This window comes from Canis lupus, chromosome 19 (assembly GCF_003254725.2).
Source record: "Canis lupus dingo isolate Sandy chromosome 19, ASM325472v2, whole genome shotgun sequence".
Classification (NCBI taxonomy): Eukaryota; Metazoa; Chordata; class Mammalia; order Carnivora; family Canidae; genus Canis; species Canis lupus.
In genome coordinates this window covers 13414554-13439132 of record NC_064261.1, presented here as the reverse complement: position 1 = coordinate 13439132, position 24579 = coordinate 13414554, and the positions used below count along the sequence as shown (strand labels likewise).

The window sequence follows — 24579 nt, the reverse complement described above, 5'->3', positions numbered from 1 at the left end:
TAGAAAAATTATTCTCACACCCTCAAATTTTACAGCCAATAAGCATGGATAGATAAATGGCCCTGGGAGAGATTCAGGATAATTCTGGGGGGAAAAAAATCTAGAGAGCGGCGGGCTCAAAAGGATGATAAGATAACTGAGGAGGAAAGGTAGGAGCCAGAGACGCCCAGTAGGCCTGGGGGCCCAGGGTTCCACCGGGGGCGGCGGTGCCCAGTCCCTGCCCCGCTCACGCACTGCCTGCTGGGAGGTCCCTCCACCCAGGCTGGCCCCATCCCAGGGGGCCGAGGACCGAGGACCGCACCGACCCGGAGCTCCGCGTCTTCCTGGGTGCTTGTGAGATGGGGAGAGAGATGAGGTTCTTCAGTACAGAAAGTCTGGAGACCAGAGCCTACTACCATTCTTTCCAGTGTCCTTAGTGTTAGCCTGGAGAATGGATTTCCCGTTACTCCTAGCCTCAGCCGCAGGCGCTATCGTCACGCTCGCCGCCGCTGCTGTTGCCGCATTGCTGGTAGTAAGAAGTCTAAGTTCTTTTAAGAAGAGAACAAGCACGGACGACGGGAGTAGTAAAGAAGTCCATTTCCAGATGGAAACAAAGAGGAAGCAGGAGACACACAAAGAATCGGGCGGGACGGCCGAGGAGACACTGGAAGAGCTGGGAGAGAGGGAACGGGGAGCCCACGAAGACGTGACCGCGGGGGAACGGGACAGCCGAGCCCGGTAAGCTCCAGTCACACGAGCTGCTGCGGGTCCGGAGAAGGCCGGCGGCCGGGCCACGCCGGGCTGCGGCGGCGGGAGGCAGGGCACAGGCGGCCCCGGGAGGGTCATGGCGACGCACACCTAAGGTCGACCGCCGGTGAAGCTGGTTTTCAGAGGTGAGGGGAGCGCAGGAGGCTGCCTCTTTGTAGCGTAAGGCCGCACGAAGGGAAACTTGTCCGCGTGCCCTCCTCTCCCGACAGGCTGGGTGTCCAGCATCGCAGGGCCTCGTAAAGGAGAAAACAGAGCCCCTGAAATGTGTCCGGCTTCCACACAAGGCACTGTAGCCGGGGACATGAAACGGGCCGAAAGGGCTCCCTTCCCCGGGAACGGCGGCGCCCCTGCAGGCGAGGCGAGGCGAGGCGAGGCGAGGCCGCCACGCGGCACAATGGGCGCCACCTCACAGAGCCGGGCGCGGCGGGCGGGCGGGCGGTAGGACCGCGCGGTCAAAGTGCGAGCGCCCCGGCTGGCGGCACATGGGCCCCTCGGGGCGGCGAGGCCGGCGGGTGGGTGCTGCGGCAGCGGGGCCGCTCGCGAGCGGGAGGGCGGAGGCGGCCAGCCCAGCGCCTGCCGGCCTCGGCGGCGTCCCGGCGCTGTGCCCCGCGTGACCCGGGGGGCCCCAGACAGCCCGACCGCGGCGGCGCGCGCGGGGCCGCCCGCCCGCCCGCCCGCCTCTCACCTCAGCCGGCCGCACTTCTCCCAGCGGCCGCGCGATGGCGAGCCAGCTGCCTTCGCCTGCCGTCCTCTCCTCCCGGGTCCTCCCCGCTCCGCCTCTCCCTCCCACCCCGCGGCTGGCTCGGCCGCCTCCATCTTCCAGATCTTTCTCGAACCCTCAGCTCGTCGGGCAGCCGTTGCCCGAGTACTGACGGAAGCGGCCGAAGTCGAGGCGTGGAGCGGCCTCGGGCGCAGAGCGGCAGCTCGCGCACCTCCCCGGCGGCCGAGCGCGCAGGCGCAGAGCCCCGTAACTGCCGGTTGGAGGCGGTCGAGCCGCAGTGGGGAGAGACCGAGGCGGCGGAGGCAGCGGCGCCGGAGGCCTCCATCTCCTCCGCTGCTCCCGGACGCGCTGCCCTAGATTTACTGCGTAGCGACTTGGGGTCACCTCTCCTTCGCTTCTCGTAGGAGCCCCAGTTCCTGGAGCAGCAGCTCAGAAAAGGACGCGGTTCCCGCGCGGGAGGCTTCAGCGCAAGTACCCCGACCATCGGGCGGCGGGATGTCTGTGGTTGGCATTGACCTCGGCTTTCTCAACTGCTACATCGCCGTAGCAAGGAGCGGCGGCATCGAGACCATCGCCAATGAGTACAGCGACAGGTGTACCCCGTAAGTGCCTTGGTTGATCACAACCCCGACCCTCCGCTGGTCCTGCCTGCTGGTCTCTGCCGCTGCCCGCCGAACCTTGTGATGACAGGTGCAGTCCATCAGCAGCAGTCTCTAGAGACCGCTGGTTGGCGGGCCCAGGTGGGAGCCGGACTTCGTCGCCCTGCAAAGCTGCTTTTCCTTAAAGGACGGGGGACTCCACTCTAATAGTTTGCGCATCTCCTTTCTGGACCCACACACGCCCACATCACCACCCTGCCTCTGTTCCCCCGCCGGCCTGTTTTAGTTTTCGGAGGGTGGGGGGCAGTCGGTGCAGACAGCATCAGCTCGATACCCTGAACAAATCTCTAAAAAGACGTGTGGTTAACCTCCCGTAGGGCTTGCGTGGGATTATCGGTCGCGGGCGGGTGTCTCCCATCAGCTGAGTGAAGAATTCTTCCTTTTGCCCTTCCTCCCTTGCCCATCTCTCGCTGCGTGACAGCTTTCAGAAAAGTAAGAAATGAGAGCGTAGACTGCACACCTCAGAAGATGAGTCGGAGGTTTATCTGGTCCGAAAGCCTTTTTTGGGGGGTAGGGTGGCGGGGGGATAAATTGTTGAAGTGTTGGGGGTTTTACCCCAGTGTCCTTGAAAATTCGAGGTAATGGGACTGGTTTCCAGTGGCGTATATGAATGATGCATTACTAGGGAAGGAGTCGGGGATGGGAGTTGTTGGCCTCCTGTATTGTACTGGTAATGTACGTCCATTAACGGAAAGTGGTGCAGCCAGACCCTAGCAAAAGCGAATTTCTGCAGAATGAATTATAGAAGAATCAGAGGCCGCTGTCCTGTATAAACATAATTGTGGAGTGATTCTTTTATGAACACTTAATGAAAGACTCAGGAGTGGCATTATGTCATGGAAACATGTTTCCACACGTTCCATTGTTTCTCTGGTCTGGGAAGTTTGTTGGCAGAGAATGAGTAGACAAAGAGTAATTAAGACAGGTTTATGATAAACTAGCCTTTTATTGTGAGCTCCTGTTACCGGTTATTTTGTGAACAACTGTTCGTGGCTTAACTTTCTGTGGACAAGTAACGAAACATCTCGTTTTGAGCTTTAGATGGCCCAAAATATAATTACATAAACATGAAACTTAATTTTAAGATCAGTGTTAGGCCAAATTATAAAATTACTATGAGTTTATGAATAATTTTAAAAGATGTTGAGATGTTGAGTAGCTTACTTGAAGCAGTCTGTGCTTTGGTTTCTTTCAAAGAATATTCTGGAAGGTTTTATAACACCTTTTTCTAGATATATACATTCTGTTGAAATTTTGCATGTTTAAATTCTCAAATATGAGCAGGGGTCAGTTAATCGTTAGAGTACTGTGAGAAGTTTTGCTTCAGGTCGTTTTCCAGCCTTTATACACAATGAAAGGGTGAAGCAGTAATTGTGAACTGTTTTTATGACTTTGTCTGCAAGATCTGTTTGAAGCCCCCACAAGATACAGGCTGCCAGAAAAGAACCAGTAAATTCCATTGTCCTCTTTCAGCAGAACAGAGGTTAATGGAGGCAGTCTCTGCCTTCAGGGACTTAACCCATGGAAAAAAAGAGAGGGGTAGGATGGACATTCCTCTAATCCTTAAAGCCTTATCCGAAAAGATCAGAAACAGAACTGTAGGACCCATACTGCATTTCCGGGCTCAGAAGTCTAAGTAGTGAGTCCATGACTCTTTAAAGAACCTGGCCAGACTTACAGAGAGTTCTTTAAAAATTAGGCTTCTCATTTTCATGTTCTAGAAGTCTCTGTTACTATTCCTACACACTTTGGCTAATTCTACGCATGTTGGCTAATTCTCTGTGGCTGAGACCGAATATATTTCTGATCTGTATGTAGCCACTAATACCTAGATTTAATGAACTTAATCCAAATTAGAAAACTGCTAAAGTGAGAGTATTGTATTCTTACTTAGCTTGCATCAGCAACTCTGCCCTCCTTTTTGTGGATGTGTACTGTTATTTATCGTAGGATTTTTTATTGCTACTGAACTAATAACTTCACTGTAGTCGGTTCTTACACTGTATTTTGCGGAGCTTAAATTATTGAGTGAAAACAGCTTTTCCAGATCCCTGGACCTTTGTTTATAGAATGCATATCTTGGGAAAAGTGTAACTATTAGAGAACTAGTAACCTTTCTAATCTTGGAAAAAGTGTAACTATTAGAGAGCTTGTAACCTTTCTAATATACCACAGTATTTAATGATACATATTATAACTAGCTTTCAAAACTTTTTTCCCCTGTTCCAGTGACTGACATCAAGGTAATAAGACCTAGGTATTTCCCAATACTTGGTAAAAAGACCTTGTGGAAAGAGGAAGGAAATGTTCCATTTAGTTGGCTTTGGCATTTATGCTTTTTAATGTTTCATTCCTTAACATACTTGATTATACATGGGAAGGTCTGGTGTATAAACCAAGGACAAGTTAATGAAAAGATACTGGCTTAAGTTTTGGGTTTACAGTTAAGGGACCAAGAACAAGCAATTTAACCTATTCTTCAGATTTCCCTTCTGTAAAGTTGGAAGGCTTGTCCTAGCTGCTCTTCTCCTCTCATGCATAAATGGAAGAGGGAGAAGGAAATGAACATGCATAAGCTGGGGGGGGGGGTGAATGGGTGACGGGCACTGAGGGAGGGCACTTGACGAGATGAGCACTGGGTGTTGTTCTGTATGTTGGCAAATTGAACACCAATAAAAAATAAATTTATTATTTAAAAAAATGCATAAGCTGAAGAGGAAAAAATTTCAGAACATTTTCTTATTTAAAAGAATTGTACATGTTCATTGTTTAATGTAGTCACATTAAAAGATGAAAGTAAAAACTTAATTCTCCATCCAGAAATAAAACTTCCAGGTGGTTTTCTCTGTGTTTCAGTGATAGATTATACTTTATATTTATAGTCTGTTTGGTAGCCTCTATGTAATACATTCTTTTATACCATTAGTTTCATTGTTTAATGCCATTCCTTCTTGGATAGTCAGGTGGTTTACATTTTTATAAGCCATACTGCAATAACTGCCTTTGTAACTTAATTTTGACCCTTAATTCCTTCAAATAAATTCTTAGAAAACTGAGTAGGCACATTTTTGGATAAGTTCCTATTCTTCACTTAAATATAGATGTGGGGATTGGAATTTCCATCCCAGGCTTAATTATATTAAAGTGATTAGTTTCATACATGGGAAAAGAAAACTGTAGCCAAGAACCTTCTTTCAGTGTTAGACTAAAGCATGTGATCAGCTAAACCATGCTGCTTTTGTTGATCATAGTGATTGCTATGTGACGAGTGTTGTGCTTCATTGTTATACATACTACATCAATTCTGTGAGTTAGGTAATACTAGCTTTTTTCAGAAGCTTAAAGCAAACTTCAGTGTTTTGACCAAGAACTTGTAAGCGATGAAACTGATTCAATTTCAGGCCTCTTTTACCCCAGAACCCCAATGTCCTTCCATTATCCATTGGTATAAGGATGATATATCCACATTAGGTTAATGAGGATATAACAATCAAAGGAACAAATTAAAAAAAAAAAATTAAAAAAAAAAAAAAAGGAACAAATTATCTGGCTGAGAAGCATCTTTGCTCTAGTACCAATAAATTCATCTGTTTTTTTTTTTTTACTAGTTTCCAAGAAATACTATTTTTAAAATCAATAAATTCATCTGTTTTTTTTTACTAGTTTCCAAGAAATACTATTTTAAAATGTTTTAATATGCTTTTAAGTTATTTTAAGAACATGAAAAAAATTCATAAAAATACATACCAAAACAAAACAGGTTAGTATAACTTTATGGAGGAAAGCAGTGTGGAAGGCTATAAACTACAAACTGCATATTTCTTGTAGGTAGATTAGGGGAGGTGTGCTTATAGTATGTAGTCTGTAATGTTTTGAATTTTTATGAACATATTTTACAATAAAGAAAATGGGTTTTCTAAGTGAATGTATTTCAAGAGATTTTTCTTAGGTGTATTTTATCAAAATTCTGTATGATCAGACTTAGTATTCAGTTCTCTGGTTTTCTGTGTTCATTTTTCCCTATTTCTTTACCTGTGTTTGAATAATCTGAAAATATGGGAATAGATTATTTATACATTACATTGGGATGTCCTCTTCAGTGCACACAGGTAGAAATCACTTATTTTGGGGTATTAAAAACAAACCTTTTTATACATAGGAAATGCCAACTCTGGAGGTTAATAGTGGCTATAGTTGGGTAGGAGCAGTTTTTATGGTAATAGCAGTTGGAGAGTAGGAGAGGAGGCTTTTACATTTTATTTAAATATTCTTTGTACCGTATGAATTGGCTTTGTGTATTTTATTATGAGCTTTTGTTAAACTTTGATTTAAAATATTTTAAATACAAATGGGAAAGTAAATCTCTGGCCCTTCCCAACCACCTTGTAGACTTTAATATGTGTGTTTCTAGTTTATGCAAGTGTACGTGTCATAACTTGGATGTTTTTCTATTTGTTTTAACGAAAGTAGAATTACATTATATATATTTTGTAACTTTTTTTCAAAATATATTGTGGACATCTTAAACTTGTGGGTATGGTTCTAATTTACTTCATTTTTAAATTTTATTTTTTAATTTAAATTTCAGTTAACACACATTGTAATATTAGTTTCATGTATACATTTTAGTGATTCAACACTTATATACAGCACCCAGTGCTCATCACAAGTACACTCCATAATCCTGATCACCTGATTTAACCTACCTCCCACCCACCTCCCCTTTGGTAACCATCAGTTTGTTCTCTGTAGTTAAGAGTCTGTTTCTTGGTTTGCCTCTTTTTCTTTTTTCCCCTATACTCGTTTGTTTTGTTTCTTAAATTCCATATACAAGTGAAATATGGTATTTGTCTTTCTCTAACTTATTTCGCTTAGCATAATACTCTATAGCTCCTTTGGGTAAATCCAGCAGTTGCTGGATCATAGGGTAGTTCTACTTTTAACTTTTTAAGGATCTTCAATACTGTTTTCCAGAGTGGCTGCACCAGTTTGCATTCCTACCAACAGAACAAGACGGCTCCCCTTTCTCCACATTTTCGCCAACACCTGTTGTTTCTTGTGTTGATTTTAGCCTTTCTGACCTAATTTATCTCATTTATTTAAATGGTTGAACAGTATTCCATTGAAAGATGCACTATTAGTGGCCATTTCAAATTATTATTTTACTATTGACGAAAACAAAGATTCAATGAATACTTTTGCTGCTTTTTTAAATTGTGCTGAGAGGAGTGAAAAGACTCACACATTAGCATGGCCAAAGCTAGGAGTATAAAATATTTTAGTATGAATATTTTCTGTGATAAAATAAAATCTTTATTTTTTAAACACAATTGATCTTTAGTTATTGCCTTGAATTTGTGGGTGAGAAATTCTGAAAAGTTTCTAGAAGACAAGGGAATGATAAGTACAAGTTACATATTATCTATTGTGAGTTTAAGGTGTTTAACATGCTTTTGGTAGTCTTTAGTATGTGGTCACTACAAAAATTAATACATAGCTGTGTTCTGATAAAGCTTTTATATAAATAGGTGGCAAATGGTAATTTGCAGACCCCTTGTTTAGGCAGTCATAATCAAAAGAACTTTAAAATTATTGTGCATTGTTATTGGAATTTGACCTGTTGAATTTTAAAATAACCAGCTTTTCAAATAATGTATCAGTTAAATACATCTAAATTAATATAACTAAGCAGCTTTTTATATGTGTCTACCTATGTACAGTTGATTCTTGCACAACATGGGTTTGAACTGTGCAGGTCCACTTACATGTGGATTTTTTTTCTTTTATAAACACAGTACACTACTGATAGTGTGTTTCTCTTAACACTTCTTTTTGTCTAGCTTAATGTAAGAACACAGCATACAATAGGTATAACACAAAATATGTGTTAATCAACTGTTCTCAGTAAGGCTTCTGGTCCGCAGTAGGCTATTAGTAGTTACGTGTGAAGTCAAAAATTATACGTGGATTTTCTTCTCTGCAAGGATTCAGCACCCCTAACTCCCTCATTTTTCAAGGTTCAACCGTGTGTGATTTCTGTTAATAGTTTCAAGTTGTGAACCAATTTATGAATTAGGCATGTTTATTAAAAGCGTTTAGAAAGTCTTAAAAGAGATTTTTATTTTTTATGTGTTAAAAAGTTTTATCCATTGTCCATACTGAAAGACTGAAAAGTTTTTGTTATTACTAAATCATATATGCCTAAAAGAAGCCTTATTTTTGGGAACACCTGGGTGGCTCAGTCAGTTAAGTGGCTGATTCTTGATTTTGGCTCAGGTCATGATCTCAGCGCCCTAGGATGGAACCCTCTGTCCAGCTCCACTCTCATCTGGGTACTTGAGGATTTGTTCTGCCCCTCCCTCGTGCATGCACACATTCTCTCTCTTCTCTCTCTCCCTCTCTCTCTCAAATCTTAAAGAAAAAAAAAGTCTTATTTTTCTAAGTAGCAAGCTAGAAAGCAAATGGCAACCATAAGTCTTCTTGAGAACGTTCCTCCCCCACTTCTTGTAGGGCAATTTTTTTCCAGATAGTTAACCTTGAGAAATAATAACCATATGTTTTCTTTACTTCAGAACTTCTCAGATCCATTGTTTATAGGCATTGAAACACTCCCAGGAAAGAATGTTTTCCCCAACTTATTTGAATCTCCAAGGAATAGTCCATAGAACAGTATTTGGAAAGTGATGCTATATATAAGGCAGTGGTTCTCAGTTGGAGATTTTGCCCCTTAGGGCACATGTGACAATATCTAAAGGTACATTTTTGGTTGTCACTCTAGGGATAAGGAGTGGGGTAAGTGCTCCTGGCATCGTTCACCCCCTGATTTAAACCAGTTGATTGCCCTCTCATCATTAATTCAGCTATAATTAGTATTAACTTGATAACACAAGAGGTTATAAATAGTAATTGTGATCTTATGGAAACTGGAAAGGGAAAGCTGAAAATTTTTTAAATAGAGTTATTTTTAAAATGAAAGTGGTAAAATCAAGAGGCTTTGAATCCTTAGTGGAGACTGACAAAGAAGTGAACAAATTTAAAGAGTACTGACCTGTTAGGTGAGAAATCTCATAGTTTTGGCAATAGTGTTTTCTCCAACCCGATAGTGCTTGTCTTACAAAAAAAATTTTTTTGAAAATAAGTTTTAAGGGAAAATACAAATACAGGTTTTTTTTAAATTTATTTATTTGAGAAAGAGTGTGTGCATACAGCAAGAGGTAGGGGCAAGTGAGAATCTTAAGTGGACTCCCCACTGAGGGCGGAGTACAACATGGAGGACTGAGATCATGACCTGAGCCAAAATCAGGAGTCAGATGCTTAACCGACTGAGTCACCCAGGTGCCCCAGAATATAGCTTTCTAAAGCTAATACCTGTCGTTTGATTTTTATACTCTTCCTCTACCGACAGTGACATAGGACATTTAGAAGTTTTGTTTGTTTAGAATTTTTGTGGCATTCTCTGACAATCTGGGATTACCACTGTGGCAGCAATATATCAGATTGGAAATTACAGATTTAAATTGCATTGTAAACCCTTTCTTTTGTTTTTAGGTATAAAATGGAATTTCTAAATATTATTTGAAATAAAGTATGGAAAGCATAAGACAAATGGATTGTGCAGTGTACATTTGGGTCAACTATTGAATATCCTTTTTATAAAAACTTTTATGTCAGCCTAAAAGTACAGTATAATGTGTTTATTTCCCTTGGTGTTAGCAAAGTCAGGTAAAAAGTTTTGAGAGATGCTTAGGTATTTTGATTATTCTGAAGGTACTTAGAAAGTAATTATTTAATAGTTGGATTCCAGAATCTTTTTGAAAGAATATTAAAGGAAGGAGTTTGAAGCCATTTAGCTATATGAGGAAGGTTTCCTGTGTATTGTAATTGGGTATTTCCAAGCTGTAACACTAAATTGTTTGAGTTGTCGACTTTTAACTTCAGAGAATATCTAATAAAGATAGATAACAGTTAAGCTTTCTCTGTGAAGTGATACAATTGTTCAGCATGTTACAAAGAATCTAGCACTTAAGGATAGATGAATCAATATTATTTGGCTCTAGTGTTCTAACAGAAGTTAACTTCTTGAGAATCAACCTAAGAACAAGATTTTCTATGTACTCAAGTGATGGTAGCCTAGTACTAAAAAATTAAAAGTATTCATAAGTGTGCACAAGTAATGGAGTTGAGAGAAGGACAGGTTTTAATAAAGTGTAGGCTAAGAGATAGAAAATCCATATTTACTCTAATGAACTTTAGGTTGGAATGCCAACCATCTACATTGATAACCATATTAGGTATGCAAATACCTACTCTGGCAGGGAGTATAATGAATCAGGGAGTTATTTGGAAGAGATGATCTGCTTGGATGTCTCAAACGTACCTCAGTCTCAACATGTCCTGATTAGCACTGTGATGGTCCATCCTCAAACCTGTCTTACAGTGTTCTATGTCTCATTAAATAACACCACTTTACCCTTTTATGCAAATTGAAAGCCTATAAATTAGTCATGGCACTTGCCTCTTCCTCTTGTCTATTCCCGCACTCTTTGGGAAAAATATGTTAGCAACATGCATAAATGTTCTAGTAGTTATGTTAAAAAGATAAGAAACAGGTGAGATTAATTTTAATGTATTTTATTTAAATCAACATATCCAAAATCTTATTTATTTTAAAATCAGTAAGCTATTTTATATTCCTTTTTAAACGTTAAATCTTCAAAATCCAGGGATCCCTGGGTGGCTCAGTGGTTTAGCACCTGCCTTCAGCCCAGGGCATGATCCTGGAGTCCCTGGATCAAGTCCCACATTGGGCTCCCTGCATGGAGCCTGCTTCTCCCTCTGCCTGTGTCTCTGCCTTTCTCTGTCTCTCTGTCTCTCTGTCTCTCTCTCTCTCTCTCTCTCTCACACACACACACACACACACACACACACACAAATCTTAAAAAAAAAAAATCTGGGGTATGTTTCAAACTTAAAATGAATACATCTCAGTTCATACTAGCCACATTCTATATGCTTAATCATCGCATGTGGCTGGTGGCTACTATATTGGACAGTGAAGATCTAATCTGTCACTGAGTCCTTTGAGTTTTATTTCTAAATATCTCTTAATTCCTTCACCTGTCTCAGCTATCATCCTGATATAGATTACTGATGACTTCTAGCCTTAGTCCTATCAGTTCACACTGGTTAAAATGATCTCTGCCAAATATCCTTTAATGCCATTCTCATCATCATTTACTCTTCCTTAAAATCTCATCACTTCCTCCAGTAAGTTTTTCCTGATCACCCTCCTGTAGGTCAGTTCTATTATCTACTCCATATTATAACACCATGCATACCCTCTACTGTAGCACCTAGTTTACTTTTCATTTGTGTGAGCCTATAGCACTGTAAGTTCCAAGAAAGCCCAAACCATATCTTTTTCCCCTCACTATACCTCTAGTAACAGCATGCCGGATATAATTATTATTCAATCAAAATCTGTTAAATTAACTAAATGAATTTAATTCCTTGCAAATACAGTGGTCCCCAATATGACAGTGTCTTGTTCATCCCTTAAAAAACACTGTTTTGAAGGGTGCCTGGGTGGTTCAGTCAGTTAAGTGTCTGATGATAAATTTTAGCTCAGGTTTTGATCTCCAGGTTTTGAGTTCAAGCCCCAAGTTAGGCTCCATGCTGGGTATGAAGTCTATTAAAAAGAAAAAGCAGGACACCTGGGTGGCTCAGCGGTTGAGCACCTGCTTTCGGCCCAGGGTGTGATCCTGGAATCCCTGCGAGGAGCCTGCTTCTCCCTCTGCCTGTGTCTCTGCCTCTCTCTCTCTGTCTCTCTTGAATAAATAAATAATAAAAATCTTAAAAGAAAGAAAGAAAGAAAAGGCATTGTTCTGGGATCTTTCCTCTTCAATTCATCTTCTATATAAGCATGGAATGTTCTCTTCTTTATCCAAAAGCCTTTAATGAGTTCCCTTTACTTACTGAAATAAATTTAGATTTATAACCTGTCATTTGAGGCCCTGTATAATCTGATCCTTATACTATCAAAATGTCAAATGAAACTAGCCAAGTTCTATTCCTCCTACTCTCCAAATCAGCCTTATCCTTAGGAGCCATCTTTCTTTTCATTCAATAGGTACCTTTGCTGTATTACCAGATAATGATCTAGACCAATACTGCCCAAAAGAACTTTCTATTCTGTGTATCTCTTCTATGTATATTCTGTTCTCTGTATACCAACTGGCTACATACGGCTATTAAGCCCTTGAAATCTGAATAATGCTGAGGAACTCAATTCTTTATTTTGGTTAAATTTTACTGGCCACATGTGGCTAGTGGCCACCATATTGGATAGTGCAGATGGAAGGGAATAGAGTACACATCTCTGCCCTCATAGGAATTCATGCTCTGGTGTGGAGATTCAGTCAGTAAATTGTATCAGATGGTGATGCATTATGCAGGAAAATAAAATTAGGTGTAAGTAGTAGGACATGTATATGTTGGGAGGAGCAGAAAATGTTGTTTAAGATAGAAACGGTGTTGATGATAAGCTGACGTTTGAACAGAGACATGAAAGAAGTGAAGGTGAGTGTAAGCCATGTGGATATATTTAGAAGTGTTCCGGAGATAGAGAATAGTATATACAGAAGCCCTGAGGAAGAAGCGTGCTTGCCTTATTCTTGAAATAGCAAGGACATCAGTGTGCCTAGATGGAAGTTACAGGGTAGAGCAGCCAAGGACCAGACCAGGAAGGATTTTATTGGCTATTGGAGAGACTTAAGTTTTTTTTTTTTTTTTGTGAGACAAGACACCATTAGAGGGCTTTCAGTAGGGGAATTTCATGACCCTAGTCTTCAAGAGGATCACTCTGGTTAACATATTGAAAATAGATGTATACCTACATACCAGGAATATTCTTTCCAACAAATAGATGTGTATTAAAATTTTTTCTCTTCTTTCAGATCTTTTTTTTTCTTCTTTCAGATCTTAATTCAGAAATCACCTCTTCCACTTAAAGCCTTATCATATTAAAGTGATTATTCTTTTTCACTAGTATCCACAGTCCATATGTTCATAGTCCTGTATGTTGTTTGTTTGTTTTTTTTTCAGTAGACTGTAGATTTTCCAACAACAGTGATTGTAGCTGGTATACACACAGAGTTTGTAAATAGTTATTGGTAGTTATTGGTTGAGGAAGCACTTTCTTGAATTACAACATGAAATGATATTTGAATGAAAATGTTGCTCCACACTTATCTTTTATAAGCAGAATTATATCTAAATATAGTAATAAAAAATAGCAATCATAGTGTTCAAAGCATTTACTTAATATTCACTCATTTAATTCTCACATAAACCTGTGAGTAGGTATTATCATCACTGTCTTCCAGATAGGAAACTGAAACAAATAATGGTTAGGTAATTTCTACAAGATTCCAGAGCCTGGACTTAGATCCATGCAGGCTGGTCTTACTGAACACAGTTAATTTTTTTTTTGATTAATTTTTTTTAGTAGGTTCTAGACGAACAGAATTTGAAAAACAATTTTGGAGGCCAACAGAACATTACCAGCTCTTAGCAATATTTATTCTAAAAATTCTAACATCCTGACCACTGTTCTATTACTTATGAAACAAAAATATGCAAAATTCTGGTATTAATTTTTTAGACTATACATGATTATATTAATACACTTAATTCATTTTCTTCATATTAATATAAACATACCATGGGAACAAACTTTGTGTTTTTCTCCTATTTAGAGCCTGTATATCTTTGGGATCAAGAACTCGAGCCATTGGAAATGCAGCTAAGAGCCAGGTAAATTGTTAATGTAGATGTTTTGACTTACAGGAAGAATTAATGGAATCTTGGTAACTAAGCTCCCACTTTACGTAGTTAAGAGAAAAAAGGGAAATTTACAGACCTGAGTATCTTTGTGTTTTAATAGATAGTATTTTCATTGAGGGGTTGCAAAATATTTCTTAAATTGTATTTTATTTTATTTATTTATTTTTTTTAATTTTATTTTTTTTAAAAGTCTTTTTCATTGTGAAGTTAGAGTATTGCTACCATATGACACCACTTTTCCCCTATATGGTCACTTTTCTATGAGGTATCTGATCTAGAATATACACTTCAACAAGTAACCAATGTCTTTGTAAAAGAAGGTGGGAAAGATGGAAAATTAATTTCCAGAGTAACCCAGTATGGCTACTTTACATGAAATATGATACTTAAACAGTATTCATATTTCTGTTCATATTTCTAGGCTTCCAAGGTACTTAGAAGTAAAACATTTACATTTAACATTCCTTGTTAGAGGTTCATTTTCCTTGGACTTTATTTTCCTGAACCAAAAGCCTTTAACAATTACTTCTTACATTTTAATGTGTACCTGGGTTGTCTTTTCCTCATAAAATAATTTTGTTTAATTGGGCTTTTTTTCCTCATGACTTTGTAGAAATAATTGACTCATTTATCAAGGCATTTTTGCTTAAGACTTTTATCAAGGTTGTCTTCTAATTGGCCTGTATATGAAAATATTTATCTTCTCTTCCACTTTCATAAACAGATGTTTGAGTTTGTGCCAAAATGACTTCTTCACTAAAGTTTACATCTCTTATTATGTGTGATCTTCTAAGTGTATTATAGATAACAGAATTTCTGAAGAAAGCAAACTAAAGTTAGTTCTCCTAAAGAGATCAGTGTGGTAATTCAGCATCCCCATAGCTTTCATCTCATAATTGAAGAGCAAGATCTATTTGGCTTTAACTATAAGAGGGCAACAACTGGATCCCAGTAATACCCTGTCATTTGAACTTCATGTTCTAGTTAAAGAAAAAATTACTTTGCTTAAAATACAAGCCATTTGCAAATTTAGACACCTGAACTTTGCATTATGCTATACAGTAATAGTTTAAATTTACTAGCCTAGGATCAATTCTCCACAGTGAGAAATTTCATTCTCAGTACATGAGAAATTTCACAAAGAACTAGATATTAAGAGGAAAAAAAGAAAAAGGGGGCAATAAGGAAGAGTGTTGTAATGTAAATAGAGTAATTAAAGTGGAAGGAAGAGAAATCAAATGTATTAATTCATTAGAGCAAAAGTGTTAAGGAAAACCAGAGATGAGTTGTAGATAGATTTTTCACTGTATTTGAAAAGTTTTACACTTTTGTTCTTTGTTTTTTGAAAACAATAATTTTGATTCTACGTTCCTAGAATAGGAAGAGAATTTGACGGGCAATAGATAAGATGCATGCATTCATATTGTATAATTTTACTATCAGCTGGAAACTAGACAAATGATTGTGTGTAATTCTAAACTTAAATGTGTAGGATAAGGAGATTTGGTGGTCTTATTAAAATATTATGTAGTGTTTATTTTGCATTAAGTATTGATAAATAAAAGTGTTGACTGCCAACAGATAGTCACGAATGTAAGAAATACAATTCATGGCTTCAAAAAGCTTCACGGGAGATCATTTGATGATCCTATCGTGCAAACTGAAAGGATCAGGCTTCCTTATGAACTGCAGAAGATGCCAAATGGAAGTGCAGGAGTTAAGGTAAGCTTCCTAGGGTACAAACATTTAAATTCAAAAAACCAAATCTAATATTGCCTGTTTGTAATTTAACTTTTTTCCTCTGGACACAGTACATCTGTACCAAAATTTGGTTTTTGTAGTAAGCTTTAGTGAGTGCAAAAAAAAAATTCTAGTTAGGGGATGCCTGGGTGGCTCAGGGGTTGAGTGTCTGCCTTTGGCTGGGAGCAAGATCCCGCAGTCCCGGAATCGAGTCCTGCATCGGGCTCCTTGCATGGAGCCTACTTCTCCCTCTGCCTGTGTCTCTGCCTCTCTTTCTCTCTGTCAAGAATAAATAAATAAAATCTTAAAAAAAAATTCTGATTAGGTAATTTTTAAAATCTAACCAATACTTTTATTGTCAAGGAAAAATGATTTTTTGGAGAACTTTTAGAGGTGAACTATATTCAAGTGATAAAGGCAGAGGCATAAGTGATTTAGAAAAATAGACCCCATAAATATATTAATTGCTATATTAAAGCAAACTCTTCTTCCAAGTAAGAGATGGATTCTTGATTTTTAGTTCTATATCCTGAGACAGTAAGTTATGGATTGGTTAACAAAAACAGGTTTGTAGATTTCTCAGAAACTGACAGAATACCTCAAAACACATAGTTACCATATGACCCAGAAGATTGACTCTTAGTTATATACACCAGAGAATTGAATGATATGTACACACAAAAACTTGTACATGATTGTTCATAATAGCCAAAAAGTAGGAACAATCCAAGTGTTCATCAGCTGATTAATGGATAATTAAAATGTGGTACTATACAATGGAATACTGTTTAGCTATAAAGTGGAGTGAGGTACTGATAAGTACTTTATAGAGGTAAACATGGCCACATATATACACTTGTACACACATACATTGTGCTGCTTGAGAGAAGCTCTTCCAAAATTTAGTGTTATAGAATAAAATTTTGTCCACTGAGGACACAGAAGACATATTTTTTCCTCAGTAAACTAAATATAGTTATTATATGGGTTCCAGGGTAACTGTATTGCTCACAAGTTTATTGGTTGTTATAAAAGAGTTTTGATTACTTAAACCACACATCTTCCAGTATTCCTTCGTCAAGAAGCATTGTAAAGTTCCCTTTTGTGTGCTTAAATGCAACATACTCTTAAACCTGACTTTAAAATAAACCAGTTATTTGGTCTAAACATAATTTTGAAATTTTATATATACATCTCTAATATTTAATTTATGATTATCTCCCAGAAACCTTGGAATAATACATACTGTACGTATTTTCTTTAATAATATATTTTTTTAAGATTTTATTTATTTATTCATAGAGACACAGAGAGAGAGAGGCAGAGACACAGAGAGAGGGAGAAGCAGGGAGCCTGATGTAGGACTTGATCCCGGGTCTCCAGGATCATACCCTGGGCTGCAGGCGGTGCTAAACCACTGCGCCACCAGGGCTGCCCCAAGAAATTTTTTTTCTTCCCTGATGTTCTCATTTGCTTTTCCTAAAACTGTGTGACTAAGGCTTTCATGTCAAACCCAGAAAAGTTCTAACTTTCAAAAGATTGACCTTTTTCTCCTTTGTTATGTGCTTGGAAAGTGAATGATAAAAATTGCTTTTGTGAAAGGCAGAGATCTAATGCAAGAAGATATTTTTGAGAACAATTTGGTTACATTACTATGTGTAAGGCACTTGAACTTTAGAAATGAGAGGGTATAATACTAGAATAATCTTTTCAGAATATAACTCTTTTTCACTGTAGTCTGTCATGTTTAGAGTAAATACAAAATACATGTTGGACGAATAAATGACTCAATAAATATCTGAACTTTTGGTTTAGGTGCGGTACCTAGAAGAAGAGAGACCTTTTGCAATTGAGCAAGTTACTGGAATGCTGTTGGCCAAACTTAAAGAGACTTCAGAAAATGCTTTGAAGAAACCAGTGGCCGACTGTGTGATTTCAGTAAGTTTTACTTCAATAATGAATACTTTTTTTTTTTTCAAGACTTTATTTGACAGGTAGAGCCAGAGAGCTCAACTAGGAGAAGGAAAAGCAGGCTCCCGCTAAGCAGGGAGCCCAGTGTGGGGATCCATCCCAGGACCCTGGGATCATGACCTGAGCCAAAGGCAGATGCTTAACAAACTGAGCCACCCAGGTGTCACAGTAATTTATACTTTTAAATCACAATTTCCAATATATCAGTGATCTGTTAAATATTTTTCTTCCCTTTCCTTTATTCTTTCTGTTCTTATTTAAGTAAATAATGTAAACCCATTTTTATTTTTAGGTTTAAAAAAAAATGACTTTATTTGGTAAAGTTTAGGATTGAGTTAGTTTCCCATAGTCAGTTGTGATAATCTGTGAATCTTAAAAAAAAAAAAAAATGAATATGAGTAGTGACTGCTATGCCTGCCAGTTATCCATAAGAATCTTTCCTGGTTGCCCTTAACTTCCTAGTTGTAGGGACTTTAACATTTTATGACAAAACTGAAAATTCCCATTTGGGAATTTGAGATTATGTATATTCTGTATCAGAAAGAAAAAAATCCTTTTTAAAATGAAAACTTGGATATATTTAGCATGTTATACTTTCAGAAATTTTAACATAACCATCATCAATCACTATATGACTAATATGTTTATAAACATATTTATCACTCTCCAGAATCCCATTGTGCCTTCTTTAAAAAAAAATTGTTTACATATAAGGTATGGAGCATGATGTTCTGACATACATATACATAGTGAAATGATACATATACAGCAGTTAAGCTAATTAACATCTTGTCATGCACTGTTTTTTGGGTTTTTTTTTTTTTTTTTGGTGGCAAGAACACCTGAGATCTACTTTCTTAGCAAATTTCCAGTATATAATATAGTATTACTAACTTTTGACACTATATGCTATACATTAGACTTCTAGAATTTATTCATCCTACATAACTGACACTTTGTAGTTTTTGGCCAGTGTCTCCCATTTCCCCCACTTCCTTGCTCCTGGTAACCACCACTCTACTCCTCTTCTATGAATTCAACTTTTGTAGATTCCACATATAATTGAGATCATGCAGTATTTTTCAGAAAGAAAATATCTTTCTTTAAGGATTCTTAAAACAGGGACGCCTGGGTGGCTCAGGCAGATGCTCAGAGGCTGGTTGAGCATCTTGCCTTTGGCTCAGGGTGTGATCCTGGGATCTGGGATCGAGTCCCACATAAGGCTCCTTGCATGGAGCCTACTTCTCCCTCTGCCTGGGTCTCTGCACCTGCCTCTCTCTCTCTCTCTCTCTCTCTCTTTGTCTCTCATGAATAAATAAAATCTTTTTAAAAATTCTTTTTTTTTTTTAAAGATTTTTTATTTATTCATGATGGACATAGAGAGAGAGAGGCAGAGACACAGGCAGAGGGAGAAGCAGGCTCCATGCAGGACTCAATCCCGGGTCCTCAGGATCACACCCTGGGCCAAAGGCAGGCACTAAACTGCTGAGCCACCCAGGGATCCCTTAAAAAAATTCTTAAAACATTTCATCATTTACTCTATCCTTTGAAATCTCATTATATATTGATAACTTTTTTAAGTTACATGTTGTCACCTAAATGTGAATATATTTCTAACACTATTAAACTTCCCTAAATTCAAGTCTTAAAAAAAGGTCTTGTGTCATCAGAAAAATAGAATCAGATTATGAACTCTTCAGTGACTTTAGTAATGAGATTTTTTATAGATATTTAGAATTTTTTAAATGAGAGAAAATAAGAGAACTTTAATATTTTGTTTTCTAATCATTTTTTTAAGATTTTATTTATTTGTTCATAGACACAGAGAGAGAGAGGCAGAGACACGGGGAGAGGGAGAAGCAGGCTCCATGCAGGGAGCCCGATGTGGGACTCGATCCCAGGTCTCCAGGATCACACCCCAGGCTGCAGGTGGCACCAAACCGCTGTGCCACCACAGCTGCCCATGTTTTCTAATCATTTAATAAAAGAGTTTACCATTGGCCAGACACTGTTACTGGCATTTAATATGTATAACTCATTTAATCCTCGGAACCACCCCATAAAGGTAGGATATTTTTAATTCCAGTTTTGTAGATTACAAAACAGACAAAAGGAAGTTAAATAAATTGCTAAAATCAACAGAGCTAATAAGTGGTAAAGCAGAAATCAAACCCAATAGTTCATTCCCAAACCCCTACTTACAATTCTTCCACTATACTGCCACTTGAAAGTGTACATCAAAGTGGGGTGAGTTTTAAAATCCATGTTAAATTCAAATCCATCCCTATTAACTATACTTGATGGTACATTCACATCAGAAATTAGTGTCAGAAAGAGAGCATTATGAACTTCTCTGCCATTATTTACTTTGTAGTTAGTGCAGTAGACCCGTTATGACCTATTTACAAGGGGAAGGGAAGTATTTTCTGTTTTATGCACTATTATATCCTAAAGTGGTTAGAAAAGTACCTGGTACATAAGTGCTCAATGAGTATTAAATGACATCTATATTATAATTTAGATTTTTGTCAGAAGGATAATAAGGATAAACAAGTATATCAAAATTCAAGTTCTTCTCCAATTGTTAATATCTGCTAAATGAAATTTCTTGTTTTAAAAAGTAATACAATTGGAGACAACTTTGGAAGTTGTCTTGGAACTAAATTGGAAGAGCCCCAAGTTATTTTGTACATGAATATACTTATTAGCTTCTTTTAATATTTTATTTATTTATTTGAGAGAGAGAGAGAGAGAGAGCATGAGCAGGGGGAGAAGCAGGAGGAGAAGCAGACTCCCTGCTGAGTGTGGAGCCCAATTCAGGGCTCCATCCCAGGACCCTGAGATCATGACCTGAGCCAAAGTCAGATGCTTAACCAACTGAGCCACCCAGGCGTCCCTACTGAATTAGCTTCTCAGAAATCTGTACACACAAATCAAAGTGCTTCTTAATTTGACAGAACTAAGTATATGTAAATCTTAACTGTAAGTTGAAGTCTCAGTTAATGTTTTTGGTGATTTTAAGAAAAGTACATGCTCCTCATAAGTCCCCTGCAATATATAGTTCTCCCTTCCCTTTGAGATAACAGCCATTATAGACCTCTGAGTATTATATTCTCCTTGGTAGCTTATACGTACACAATCATGCTACATTATGTCCTTTTTTCTTTTTCTTTTTTTTTTTTTTGAAGATTTTATTTACTTATTCATGAGAGACAGAGACAGGCAGAGGGAGAAGCAGGCTCCATGCAGGGAGCCCGACGTGGGACTCGATCCCTGGTCTCCAGGATCAGGCCCTGGACCAAAGGCAGCGCTAAACCGCTGAGCCACCTGGGCTGCCCTATGTCCTTTTTTCTAATGCAATATACTGTTCAGGATAGTTCAGATCTGCCTGATTGTTTCTAACAGCTACAAAGGATTCATTATATATCTTTTTTTTTTTTAAAGATTTATTTATTTATTCATGAGAGACACAGATAGGCAGAGGGAGAAGCAGGCTCCATGCAGGGAATCTGATGCGGGACTCCACCCCAGGGACCCGGATCACACCCTGAGCTTCAGGCAGACGCTCAACTGCTGAGCCACCCAGGCATCCCTACCAAAATATATTTAATCTCATTTTAAGTCTTGGGGTTTCCATTTTTCATTATTAAATGTGAACAAACATTTTTTTCATAGAGCAAGCCCAATACAAAGAAGGATTTGGATGAGCATATTTTAGAAATCCTGCAATATTATTCCATCTTCTTAACTGTTTTAAGTTTGTGTTCATACTTAGGTCAACACTTTATGGTATAGAAATTGCCAAAACAAAGCAGTATTTTTTTTCTTGCTTATTTAATTAGGACACCATTCTTTGCCTTGCGTAAGTTTTAGAATAGTTATATTGCCCTACATAAGTTTTAGAGTAGTTTTTTACATTTTTAATTGATGAAATGTTTAAAATCTATTAAATCAAACCAATATATTTCCTTACTGTTTTAAATTAACAGATTCCTAGCTTTTTCACTGATGCTGAGAGAAGATCTGTGATGGCTGCAGCACAGGTTGCAGGTTTAAATTGTTTAAGGTTGATGAATGAAACTACTGCAGGTGAGCACTTTGCAGTTTGAAAATCACTGTCAGAAGAATTGCTCTAGTTTTTAATTTTTATAAAATAAAGTATTTTATAAAATTTTTTTAATATAAAGCATTTATCTTTTTTCATTATGTACTGGCTCCTGTAACCTTTTGTTTTGGAGTATAGTATTTTGCTACAAGTTAAACATGTCTTACATTTGCTCTAAGATTTAAGTTCTAGATGGGTAGAGAAAAAATAAAATTAAAAATTAAAAACAGTAACCAAATTATGAAAAGTTAATTTACTTTGAAACTAATAATTGATATTACTTTATATAGTGTAGTATCAAAATGACTTACTTTTTGTTTTCCAGGTGACTGCTATCCTGATATTAACATTATTTCTTTGTTCTTACACAGTTGCTCTAGCATATGGAATTTATAAACAGGATCTTCCCCCATTAGATGAGAAACCAAGAAATGTAATATTTATTGATATGGGACATTCTGCCTACCAGGTCTCAGTTTGTGCTTTTAACAAAGGAAAACTTAAAGTAAGTGAATTATTTGCTATATGGATGTTTAATGGTTAAGAGCATGTAAGACTATATAGAAAAACTTTAGTGCCTGGATTTTAATGTTGGCTCTGCCACTTAAAAACTATAACCTTGAGCAGGTTACATAACCTCCTCAAATCTTGGGCTCCCCACCTGAAGATAATATGAGTAATTACCTCAGAATTTTTTTTTAGGACAAATGGGTTAATGAATATAAAATGATTGGAATGCCATATAATACTGTAATATATATTAGCTATTGTCAAGGTGTTATGTCACCTATCAGGGAGCATTAAGTACATTATTGTCCATAAATATACTTAGAAAACATTTCCTAAAATGATTCCCTTTATTTTTATAGACCTTGCTATCCAGGGGTTCCTGTCATAATTTTCTACAATGTGGCATTCTTTATGTCTGTGTGCTTATCTTAGTTTGTATTTGATTTTATATTCATTTTTACATTGATCATCTTATATATCTGTACATATGTACTCTCTCTTTCTCCATTAGTTACTTGTAGAATTTGCTTAAAATATGAAATACTTTGGGTTCTAAAAGGTCCAGTGGACCTTTTAGAGCCTTTTATCTCACAGTTTATAATATCATACTTGTAATCAGAAAACTCAAGGGAAATGACTCATAATGAGTATAGAGTAGTTTTCTGTAAATTGGTTTAATCTTTGCTATTTAGTCTTGTACACTAAGAACATTTTCCTTTCTTCCTTTTTAGTAGATACTTTAGAGTAGCCATATATGTGGCTCTGCTGTCCAGAAGGATACATTTTTGCACTAGTCACATGGCAACACAATTTTGCATTTAATTTTCGGTAGTCCTAGATCTAGCAAGAAGTCGATCCATGGATTTCCCATACTAGTCTGTGGGATAACATCCCAATCAGATTACATTTACCACCTTCTGTAGGGTTTACTGTTTCATCACACATCCTTGTGGAAAAAAAAAAAAAAAAAAAAAAAAAACCTGATGAACCATCCCTAACTGTAAGGTTCTATTATTTTTTTTCCTTTTTTTTTTTTTTTTTTTTTTTTAGTAGTGACTAGTGTAAGTAGTCATTTGTGCCCTCTATCCTGGGAGATTAGATATCTTGCTCTTGTGTTTTCAAGAGCTATAGTGTTGAAATTCTGTGACTTACCTGCTCCTCTTCCACTAGCTGGGGCTCATTGCCCAATAAGTTTATTATGTTAAATTCTTCTCCTCTTTATTCTTTATTTTGTGGTCTTTCATGTATTCTTTTATTTATTCTGTATTTTTATAAAAATAGCTTGCTTTTAGGGATCCCTGGGTGGCGCAGCGGTTTGGCGCCTGCCTTTGGCCCAGGGCGCGATCCTGGAGACCTGGGATCGAATCCCACATCGCGCTCCCGGTGCATGGAGCCTGCTTCTCCCTCTGCCTGTGTCTCTGCGCCTCTCTCTCTCTCTGTGACTATCATAAATAAATAAAAATTAAAAAAATAGCTTTTTATTTGTTTAAAATAGTAGTCAGAAGGCCTAATTCCTGACCTGTAAATTGACCAATTGCAGTATTTAGATTTCATCTTTGGATTGGCTTTTCTTGGCTCTTGTATTTTGGTTACATGCTCAGGAGTTTCTTTGCTCTCTTGAACTTGGTTTTTGGTCTACTTGTTCAGTGCTATTGTAGAACCAGTGGATATAAGATAATGAAATTTTAATTGAAACTCAGTTATTTCAGAAATAGAATGATTATGATATATAGATCTGTAACCCAAAGCAGATAACTCAAAGTGGCTAAGTATGTTGGCTAAATATAAGTGATAATTAGTATAACCCACAGCAAGTTTTGATATCCCTGTGATTTCTGACAAGTTCTTTGCCTTTGACTTTAATTTTAAAAGGTGTTTTTTGGTTTTTATCTTTTCAAAAGCATTTGTGTTTCTGAAAGTTCTTTACTGTTTCTGTTTTTTGTTTTTTGTTTTTTGGTTTTTTTTTTTGTTTTTTGTTTTTTTAACAGGTCTTGGCTACCACCTTTGATCCATATTTGGGTGGCAGGAACTTTGATGAGGCTTTAGTAGACTACTTCTGTGAGGAGTTCAAGACCAAATATAAGATAAATGTGAAAGAAAATTCTCGGGCTTTGTTGCGTTTATATCAGGAATGTGAAAAACTGAAGAAGCTAATGAGCGCAAATGCATCAGATCTTCCACTGAACATTGAGTGTTTTATGAATGACCTTGATGTTTCTAGTAAAATGAACAGGTACCATGTATGTTTTCAGTTTAAGAAGTGTTGGCTTATTTTACATTTA

The 24579-nt window shown here is 37.8% G+C and overlaps 1 protein-coding gene across 2 annotated transcripts in view; it reads left to right on the top strand.

Annotated features, from left to right (window-relative positions):
- Nucleotides 1-291: 291 nt before the first annotated feature.
- The window catches only part of HSPA4L (heat shock protein family A (Hsp70) member 4 like), a 51979-nt gene continuing 27691 nt past the window's right edge, over nucleotides 292-24579 (top strand). Inside the window, exons 1-8 of one of the 2 annotated variants that reach the window (XM_025420564.3) lie at nucleotides 292-717; nucleotides 1873-2070; nucleotides 13884-13941; nucleotides 15553-15693; nucleotides 17527-17649; nucleotides 21672-21771; nucleotides 22159-22292; nucleotides 24286-24530. In XM_025420564.3, coding sequence (XP_025276349.1) covers nucleotides 431-717; nucleotides 1873-2070; nucleotides 13884-13941; nucleotides 15553-15693; nucleotides 17527-17649; nucleotides 21672-21771; nucleotides 22159-22292; nucleotides 24286-24530 — 1286 coding nt within the window. In that variant the 5' untranslated portion in view covers nucleotides 292-430. Of the gene's footprint in view, nucleotides 718-1174; nucleotides 1260-1872; nucleotides 2071-13883; nucleotides 13942-15552; nucleotides 15694-17526; nucleotides 17650-21671; nucleotides 21772-22158; nucleotides 22293-24285; nucleotides 24531-24579 lie in introns of those variants that run through there. The other variant, XM_025420565.3, reaches the window with a different exon arrangement.